The sequence below is a fragment of the Anarrhichthys ocellatus genome, unplaced genomic scaffold (genome assembly GCF_004355925.1).
Source record: "Anarrhichthys ocellatus isolate YVR2014 unplaced genomic scaffold, GSC_Weel_1.0 scaffold1634, whole genome shotgun sequence".
Taxonomy (NCBI): Eukaryota; Metazoa; Chordata; class Actinopteri; order Perciformes; family Anarhichadidae; genus Anarrhichthys; species Anarrhichthys ocellatus.
In genome coordinates this window covers 1-10,313 of record NW_022281608.1, presented here as the reverse complement: position 1 = coordinate 10,313, position 10,313 = coordinate 1, and the positions used below count along the sequence as shown (strand labels likewise).

Below are 10,313 nucleotides of genomic sequence, written 5' to 3'. Positions count from 1 at the left end.
TATGGTCACTTCCTGTTCACTGGTTGCAAAAAAACAAGATGGCGACGACCAAAACGCTGAACCCGAGGCTTCATAACATCACAACGACTACTTCCACTTCTCATACCGTCTGTGCTCCAAACCCACTGATGGAAACGCATCATTTTTTTGTTTTTGCGACAATTCAAAAGTTTGCTTAAAATTCACCTCGACTGTTGACGTCTTTAAAATGAGCTGAAGCCAGCGGCTGCATTGAAGGAAGGAAATCAAGATTGTTGATTGATTTGGAAAATGTTGAGCAGGAAATAAAAATATTTGCAATTTGTAGAAGAAGAAAAAACCAAAACAAGATAAAAACAAATGCTGATGATTTCTTCTTCTCTCTTCAGACCATCCAGGAAGTGGGTGGCTACGTTCTGATCGCCATGAACGAGGCCGCCGACATCCCGCTGGTCAATCTGAAGCTGATCCGAGGCCAGAACCTCTACGAAAACCAGTTCGCTCTGCTGGTGATGTCCAACTACAACCGGAACCACTCGTCTGCTACGCTCAACTACACCAGCGGGCTGAGACAGCTGAGGCTCAGCAGTCTGACAGGTACACACACACACACACACACACATTCCCAGCAAATACATAGAGGCGGTGAGTAGTTCAGGGGCCCTCAGAGAGTTGAGCTCCCAGCAAATACCCAGATCCAGCTGCTTCCTCATCACAGTCTGACTGTTGCCTTTTAAGATTCTTTAAACTATGTTTAATTCCCAGACGAGCTGCTTCAGTATTTACCTTCTTCTCATTCCAGTGTTTACTCTCATTGTGTTTTGCTTCATTTCATTTCACAAGCTGCTCGACGAGGCGTGGCTTTGCGGGGCTGGCAGCAGGCCGGGGCGGGGGGGGGGAGGGGTGGAGATTGAACACCGTTTATAAATCTTCAGTCAACACCAGATTGTGCTCTGCAGCAGGAAGTAGACCGCACCTAGAGCAGCCGTGGCCGGTGACGTAGACATTAGCCACTGAGAGTGTCTTGTAAAGCTGGAGGACGAGTCCAAACGTAAACTGTGATGTCATTTACTTCAACTGCAGGAGCACACAAGAGTTTGTCCTGTCATGTTGTTCTGCACCGTGCCTTTAAGTGATTTGACTTGAGGACTCCAAAAAATGCTCAAACTTCATCTTCTCCTCACAGAGATCCTGAAAGGAGGCGTAAAGATGACCCACAATCCTTTGCTGTGCAACACTGAGACCATCCAGTGGTGGGACATCCTGGACAAGGACAGCAGTTCCAGCGTGCTTCTCAAGACGGACCCATTCACGCGTAGATGTAATGATAATAATATATACATTTAGTGGTATGTGGGATGAAGATGAGGCTTCCTTGTTCAGCTGCTGCTGAGCATTAATGTGTGTGTGTGTGTGTGTGTGTTTGCAGGTGAGACGTGTGACCCGACGTGTGTTAACGGCTCGTGTTGGGCAGCAGGACCGGATCACTGCCAGAGATGTAAACTCTACTTCATCTAACTTCACCTCATCAACATTCAATTTGTTATTATTTGTTATCAATCTACAATAAATTGAAGAAGTCTGAAGTCTGAAGTATTACTTTGACTGAAGTAAAGTAGTACTTCTTCCTCATACTAATCCTTGTGTGTCCTTGTGTCTCAGTCACTAAGCTGCAGTGTGCGGAGCAGTGCAGCAGAAGGTGTCGCGGCCCCAAACCCAGCGACTGCTGTAATGAACACTGTGCGGCCGGCTGCTCTGGACCTCGAGCCACCGACTGCCTGGTCAGTGTGCAACATGTGCTAACACATTAGCCTGTTAGCTGAACCCACGTCAGCTGCTTCAAGGTCGCTTCAGAATCACGGGATCTTGAGACTTACCCGTCTCTGTTAGTCTCAGGATCCCACATTAAGGCCCTCATGAAGCCTCAGGCCTCCTGATGTGTCTCCTGATGGGTCTGCTACTGCTGCGAATAAGAGGCAACATTGCTAAATAATTACAGGAAAAAATTTAAATATGAATACAATTATTTGAATCTAGTTCAGACCAAATTATTTGACTCACTCTTTTACTTGGTCACTAGTGCCGGGTATCGTTTTAAAAAGGTACCAGTACCCTTAAAGTGACACCAGATAACCACAGTTTATGTTCTGCTGTGACGTCCACACAGAAACTGTAAAGGAACAAACACGACTTGGTACTGGGTTGCTTCGGTCGATACCTTAAAAGTAATCTCTATGAACAGATTCAGCTTTCACATGTAGGATCTGTTGGCAACGGGACAAGATGTTGGTTGTTCTGGTTTCTGTTCGAGTAGCATTGACCAACCGTGGTGGAGCGGGCTTTGGTTGGTAAACAGTCCGTGTGGATTGAAAGAGGCTGTGATGTGATCTGGGAACCCAGCGGCGATCGTCTGACAATGATGTTTGAGCTTTTTATTGGTTTGAAATCAGCTTGTAAACTGGCTACTTGTGAAACAGTTCGGTCGTCTCTCAACTCAAACTCCAGTCTCGTATCTCAAGTCTCGGTCCGGATATCCTCGCTGGCCTCACTCCAACCCCACGAATACAGACCCCTTACCTCCAGAGGCTTATCGTCGTCAAAATTTCGTTTTCAAAATGAACATTTCCTAACATATTTCCTGTCTGTGTCTCTCCACTTCCTCTCCAGGCCTGCAGGGATTTGAATGACGACGGCACCTGTAAAGACGCTTGTCCACCTCTGACACTCTACGACCCAAAGACCCACCAGGTGGTCAACAACCCCAACTCCAAGTTCACCTTCGGGGCGACCTGCGTCAAGGCCTGCCCACGTATGGACCTTAAACCCTCATTCATTCTAAACATACATAAATAATAATCACATTATGCAGTGTTCATTACAGCCACAACATGAAAGTGTTGATCGAACAAATGACTTTCTATTGATGGAGCAGAAGAATCAATCCTGTACTGTCTCCATCATGAGTCAGCGTCGGTTGAGGACCACAAGTATGAAAAGTAAAACAACCTCTGACCTCTGTAACACACCTGAATCTCTGACTGAACTGTTGGCTACAGAGGTGCAATATGGGTAATGTAGGCGCTGGGTGTTGACAAGAAAAATGTGTGAAAAAAAGAAGAAAAAGACGACATCTCTGGTTCTGCTGCATCGATTTTTATCGTCTTTGAGTCCAGCAGTGTTGAAGAAGTGCAGATACAAATTCTCATTTGACTTTTGGTGGAAGTTAATACAATTCTGCTTTGTGTTTGTTTTTCTTGCATGAAGATAACTACGTGGTGGCAGGTGGATCATGTGTTCGTACCTGCAGCGCTGGGATGTACGAGGTGGAGGAGAACGGAGTCCAGCGCTGTAAAGACTGCGATGGTCCCTGTCCCAAAGGTAGAGAGACCTAGACGGACCTAGACGGACCTAGAGAGACCTAGAGAGACAGGAGCTGTGTCCCAATCCTTTGAGAAAATGATGAAAAGTTAAACATGTATCAATAATGTTAACACAGGGATGCAAACTTAGAAGATTGACACAGCAGAATATACACAAAGTCACACATAAACCATGTACATGGACGTCTTATTGTGGGTTTCAATAAATAAAAGAGAAAGGTGACAACACACATCAACAACACAGTGTCTGAAGTGTATTGTCCTCTCTCCTGGTTGTCTTATTAGTAAAGGCTTTATAATAGAGTAGAGCTAATGTAACTGTAACCTTAAGTACAAGATGGTCAAATGGAGATATTACAAACGGACTAATGTCTTAATTCAAAGCTACGGTTGTGAATGTTTGTCCATCGTTCTCCTCTCAGCTAGTTAGTTTTGCTTCACACCACAAAACAAAAGTAGCAAAATACTCATGTTCAGTGTATCCGTGTAATTAATCTCGTTTAAAACGTTACCGGACTTAAAGTGATATTTCAGGTTCATAACCTGTCTACCTGAGCTCCTGTTGGTCCATTTATGGACATAATATGAAGTATAAATCATCTGTAAAATCGTCACAATTAGTCAACCTCTGAAATTTGAAAGTGAAGTTATTAAAAGTTACTTTTCACGGCTTAATAATTACGGTCGGAAGCAGGCAGACGAGCTGCCGCTAATAGCACAGCGGCTACCGCTAATAGCACAGCGACTACCGCTAATAGCACAGCGACTACCGCTAACGTTAGCTAGCTTGTCAGCTAGCTAACGTCACGTAACTTAACCGTTCACTTTAACACACGTGATGTTATAAGATCGCTTATTTTGTTTTAACATTAGTATCGGTGATATTCGAGTGAGTTGACACAATACTTACATTTAAACATCATCCCCATGTCATTAAAATCAAATCTTCATCGGCACGCAATGCATCTTGGGATATCGTGGGCCATGAAGGATCCATCAGTTGTGTCCTCCGAATCTGGGAGCTGAAGGCTGCATTCGTCGGCTGCATTTGAAGGAGTCTTTGAAATGGAACGGCCTCACCTCAGCCACTGTGACGCAACCGGTCTACAAATGCAGCCTCCGAAGGATGCGGCCGCTGGATTGGGACACAGCCAGAGACCGGGAGAGACCTGAATACTGAACAAATAACCCGACAGAGTCTTTTCTCTTCCTCCAGTCTGTGACGGAGTCGGGGTTGGCGCTCTGATCAACACCATAGCCGTCAACGCCTCTAACATTGAGTCCTTCAGGAACTGCACTAAGATCATCGGGGACGTCTCCCTGATCGCAACCTCCTTCACTGGGTGAGACACTAACCCGGACCTACATATTTAGGTTTACCAGTTATCAAGATTTCCCCATGTGCAGTGAAGGAAAAGTGAAACTAAGGGGTTTGCTTTCATTGGCTCTTTCAGGGACCCGCACTATAAAGTCCCGCCCATGGACCCGGCTAAACTGGAGTACTTCAGAACGGTGAAGGAAATCACAGGTAGGTCGAAGGAAGTCTGTGAAGGAATAAGGCTGTAAAAGGTGTTTTTAGGGCCCGAGCAACCGACAACGTCGGGCCAGCGAAGGCCCTATTGAAATTCTATCTGTTATTTTAATTTGTCCGCAAAAGGAGCATTTTTGGGGTACTTGCCATGCATGAAAACTCACCAAATTTGGTACACTTGTCAGGTCTGGTGAAGATTTTCATCTGAAAAAGGATGCATCTTTCTGTCTAAAAAAATGGCTCTCTAGCGCCCCCTACAAATCGGACCGGTGACGCCCCTTGGCCAGTATGTCCGATTTACTTGAAATTCAACACACAAGTCCGACTCCGCTAGATCTACAAAAAAGCCTCTCAGACCCCTAAGCTCCGCCTACTTAGATTCTCCGCCATTTTACATTTAGTGAAAAACACATTTTTGCGAACTCCTCCTACATGCTGGGTTCGATTACGACCAAATTTGCTGTCGATCATTAATGGATCTAGATCATCAACATTTTCAAAAGCTTTTTGATATCTCTTTGCGTTACAAGATATGGACCAATAAGCTTTTAAAGGCATGGCTTATATATCAATACACATAACTTCTCAACCGTTTGTCCTAAAATTACAAAATCTGCAGCATATGTGCACATCGCATCCTGTAACATACCCTGAGAGTTTTGTTGCATTGAACCACTAGGGGACGCTACAGTAAACCCGCAAAGTTGTGTTTTTTGTCACTTTTTACATTTTTCAGCCTTCGTACTTTAACGAACTCCTCCTACAGATTTTAAGTGATCAACTTCTCCTTTGGTCAGGATGCTCTTAAGACCTTTGTGATGAAAAGTTATCAAAATCGGGAGTTTTCATCGAAGAACCTTGACGTGGCGTGGCAGCCATTTTGCCTCATTGTGGATGAAAAAATAAGTTGTTATAACTCCAAGGTACATTATTCAATCCGCACAAAACTTCTTATCCATGATGCTACTTCAAGCTTGAACATACTTCAATTGAAAACATTTCAATAACTTATAGCGCCGCCTACTGGCTAAAGGAAATGTCATATTTTATACTTTTATTTATTCCTCCTAGCGAGGTGACCTGATCAGTCTCAAATTTGGTAAGGATAGCCTTAAGACATTGATGATGCAATACCATGAATATTGTGCATTTTCGTTGAACGCACCCCCGAAGTGCTGGAGGTTGTGAGGGCCCGTTCATCGCTGCTCATTTTGGTGTACACCAATAAGTGTGTTTACATGTGAGCCGACCAGACATGATGCGGTTTTTGGAGTATGCCGTTCACGATCAGTGTGTGTGTGCGTGTGTGTGTTTCCTCCAGGCTTCTTGATGATCCAGTCCTGGCCGGAGAATCTGACCTCTCTGTCAGTGTTTGAGAATCTGGAGATTATCAGAGGAAGAACAACTCACGCGTGAGTCAGCTAATACAAATATTAAACTATCGTAACAAGAACAAGTCAAGTTTTGAATGCAGGACCTTTACTCGGCACACTGTTACTACCTTCTAGTAACAGATCAGAGTACCCCCCCCCCCCCCCGGTTAGAGGATGAATCATGTTAGATCTCTTCCTCTCTAGTCACTACAGTTTGTTGGTGGTGTGGGCGAAGAACCTCCTCTGGCTGGGTCTGCGCTCTCTGAAGGAGGTGAGTGCCGGTCGAGTGTTGATAAAGAACAACTCTCAGCTCTGCTACATCCGACCCGACCAGTGGACCCGCCTCTCCAGATCCAGGGACCAGACTTCCATCATGCAGAACAACGCTCCCCCAGACGTCTGCGGTGAGCTCCGAGACGTCCTTACAGCCGTCGCTGCTCAGAGGACAGAATGAAATGAGAAACTTCTTCTTGTCTGCCTCACGCAGAACGACAGAATCGAACCTGTGACCTGGAGTGTACGGACGAGGGCTGCTGGGGTCCAGGTCCCACCATGTGTGTCTCCTGTCGCCATTTCAACCGTAGGGGGCGCTGTGTGGCGCTCTGCCACCTGCTGCAGGGGTGAGACGGCAGACTGTCCCTGCTGGGACTTGAACCTATGACCTTATCACTGAATATGCTCACATAAGTTCAGTTTTCATGTCAGTAAACTTTGAGTACTTATGTACTAAACTTGACTACTACACAAATATAATATGAAGTATCATTAAATGTTGAAATGAAATAAGATACTGAGGAGTAAATATAATAAACCTTTAAGAGCTGCAACATTTAAGAAGAGAACACATGAATGCATCAATAAGTATAATCCAATAGTATAATACAAGTACTTTTATACTTTTGCTTCAGTGAAAGACTTATAAGGGAGTATTTCTACACTATGTATTACTGCTTTCACTGCAGTCAGACACTAGAGTACTTCTTCCACCACTGACACTATATCTACATCACTGTGGACCTCGTGTGTAGATAAAGCTGCTGGTGTCTCTGTGTGTCTATTCTGCAGCGAGCCCAGAGAGGTGGAGGTGAACAGCAGCTGTGTGGCGTGTCACCCAGAGTGTCTGCTGAAGACCAGGACCCCGACCTGCCGAGGACCGGTCAGTCCAGCTGCTGATTAATTTCTATCGTACAAATCCTAATATGAGACGTGAAGACTGTCAAGAGCACCGCGTGTCAACTTTATGATCGATTCTCACATTAATGTTTATCACAAAGTATTTAAAAACAAAAGATGTGAAGCGAATTCAGAAATATCAACTTAAAAAACTCACTACATTTTGAATAAATGACTTCATGACTCCTCTGGCGCCACCTGCAGGGTCCAGACCAGTGCTCCCAGTGCGCCCACTTTAAAGACGGCCCCCACTGCGTGCAGCGCTGCCCCCACGGTGTGCTGGGAGACGGAGACACGCTGATCTGGAAGTACGCCGACAGGACAGGCCAGTGCCAGGCCTGCCACCAGAACTGCACCCAGGGGTGAGACGCACATCAGGGCGTCGAGTGTTGTCTGTGATGAGAAGTGAAATAAGAAAAGTGACGTGAATATATAAGGAGCTGCTTGTCTCTGTGTCTGCAGGTGTTCAGGTGCTGGACTGTCAGGATGCACCAGGTAGAAATACAACAACATCAACACAATGAAAAGCAGTTTCTGCACATTGCTTTGGATCCTGTTAGCTGATCCAAATTTATCTCCTGAACGTTGAGGTCAGAGGTTCACAAAAGATGTGAAAAATAAAATAAAAACTGATTTAAGCTACAAACGAATGAGTTCACGACGTGTCTGTCCCGATCACATGACCCTTATCGGGGAGAAAACCAACATGTCTTCCAGTGATTTGTTTCAATGCGGACATCATGCTAAAGTAACCTTTCATCCAACATCCCTAAAGGTGTGATCAGACAGAAAGGGACGCAAACCTTTGCCCAGCTGGCAACGTGTAGTTTATGAAGCGGATTCATAAGAAGCATCAGGACAACAACAAACATTTTGCTTTAAGTTGAAACATTTTCAGCTGATACCAACGGGTCGGTTCCTGCCGTGCGTTCCATTGACTTTGCTTGCGGTCGCACCACCTCCAGAGTTCCCCTCGCCTTCTGTCTGAACACACAGTTCTGTTGTAAAGGGAGCTTAGGATGGGAGTCAACAGGAATGCTGCATTTAATTGGAGACATATGTGAATTATACCACAGTGGTTGAAGGGCAGTTGATCTAAACTCTACCTCACCACGCTACATTTGAATAGGAATCTATGTTAGCGTGCTAACATTGAATGTGAGTCAATGGGAATTCCACTTTTGCATATTAAATATGAATAGAAGTTAATAGTAATTCTAGCTTTTGAATGTCAGTGTTCAGTCCTCCCTTGCATTTTAACTGTGGTGTAATTGAGCATAATAAGGTAAATATTAAATGGGAGATAATGGTAATTCTTACTTCTCTGAATGGGAGTCAATGGGAACTTTACCGGAGCATACATTCGTTTATAACATAGCGTGTTAGAATTAAATACAAGTATTTGGAAATTCTAACTCAATGTGCCTCAATTTAATGGGCGACTATGATGAGGAATGATTCTAACGTGTGAACCTCAGGATCACCTGAAAGACAAACATCTGCTCCGTGTGTCCTCAGTGTGGCCACGCTGGCGGTGGCCGTGGTCGGCGGGCTCTTGATCGCGGTCATCGTGTCGCTGGTTATCTTTGTGTTGCTGCGGCGTCGACGAATCAGGAGGAAGAGGACGATGCGCCGCCTGCTGCAGGAGAGAGAGGTGGGAGAGGACGGGACTGCTAGATATAAGACATGGCTAACAAAGATACAGAGGACACAAAAATACACAAAGATACAGAGTGTCAGAGAACGTAGTGTACTGTATATGACCTGTAGATATTAGAGTCACGTGGACATCTAAAGTGTGTGTCTCTGCAGCTGGTGGAGCCGTTGGCTCCGAGCGGTGAAGCTCCTAATCAGGCGCTGCTGAGGATCCTGAAGGAGACGGAGTTGAAGAAAATCCGGGTGCTCGGCTCCGGGGCCTTCGGGACCGTCTTCAAGGTGAGAAGCTTTTGATCAAACAACACTTCATGGTGCTTGTACTGAAGATGTGTAGTAGGGATGGAAATGTCCACTTTGGTCCAGACAGAAACATCTCAACAACTATTGGACGTCATTGAATGATGTAAAAAACAAACATTCATGGTCCCCAGAGGATGAACCCCACTGACTTTGTTGATCCTCTGACATCTTAGCGCCATCATCAGGTCAACATGTTAACGTGTCCAACACTTTGGTTCATCACCAAACACCTGCAGAATTACAGACATTCAATCTGCCTCGTGATAATTGGCTAATATTAGCATGCTAACATGCTAAACTAAACATTATACCTAAAACCAGAACCTAGTGGCTCCAACCAGTTATTATTAGCAATACCAGTTGATAGCATCACGTAGCAACATGTCCACAGATGAGACAGAACAATAAACAGAATATTACTTCAGCTGGTTTACTGTTGGGGGAAGCCATCTTGGATTTTGAGCTCGAGGTTCGTTGGTTTGAAGTTGAGCTGTCACTGTGTTGAATATGATGAATATCGTTATTAGGGTCTGTGGATCCCTGAAGGAGAGAACGTGAGGATCCCAGTAGCCATCAAAGTTCTCCGAGAGGCCACGTCGCCTAAAGCCAACAAAGAGATCCTGGACGTAAGACTCCTCTTCTTCATTCTGTTGATTCTTCCTCTTTCCTCCTCCTCCTCCTTCCTCGTCATCATATTGCTCTCAAACGACTTGATTCTTTGTAAATGTGAATACAAACAGTTTGATTTTGATGTTGGAGGGAGATACAAAGACACACTTCAGGTTTTACTTGATGAAGGTGTTTCACCACGTGAGACTAAATCAAGTTATTATGAATACAAAGGGTGTGTGTGAATAAATGGAGTGTGTGTGTGTGCGTGTGTGTGTGTGTGTGTGTGTGTGTGTGTGTGTGTGTGTGTGT

General features: G+C 44.9%; 1 protein-coding gene across 1 annotated transcript; it reads left to right on the top strand.

The window, feature by feature from the left end:
- The first annotated feature begins 353 nt into the window (after window positions 1-353).
- Window positions 354-10,010, top strand: LOC116377751 (melanoma receptor tyrosine-protein kinase-like). Its single transcript, XM_031839462.1, has 16 exons — window positions 354-576; window positions 1,166-1,300; window positions 1,409-1,477; window positions 1,642-1,760; window positions 2,647-2,788; window positions 3,244-3,357; window positions 4,576-4,702; window positions 4,814-4,887; window positions 6,212-6,302; window positions 6,468-6,667; window positions 6,751-6,883; window positions 7,329-7,419; window positions 7,641-7,798; window positions 7,899-7,931; window positions 8,955-9,090; window positions 9,249-10,010. The coding sequence occupies exons 1-16, from the start codon at window positions 405-407 to the stop codon at window positions 9,384-9,386; spliced, it is 1,932 nt and encodes a 643-aa protein (XP_031695322.1). The 5' UTR covers window positions 354-404; the 3' UTR covers window positions 9,387-10,010.
- The last annotated feature ends 303 nt before the right edge of the window (window positions 10,011-10,313 follow it).

Bases quoted from the DNA above. Each gene is read 5' to 3' on its own strand.
- LOC116377751 (XM_031839462.1), top strand. From the start codon at position 405: ATGAACGAGGCCGCCGACATCCCGCTGGTCAATCTGAAGCTGATCCGA. The intron at 1,478-1,641 runs GTAAACTCTACT...CTTGTGTCTCAG, and splicing joins ACCGGATCACTGCCAGAGAT to TCACTAAGCTGCAGTGTGCG. The intron at 6,303-6,467 runs GTGAGTCAGCTA...CTTCCTCTCTAG, and splicing joins AGAGGAAGAACAACTCACGC to TCACTACAGTTTGTTGGTGG.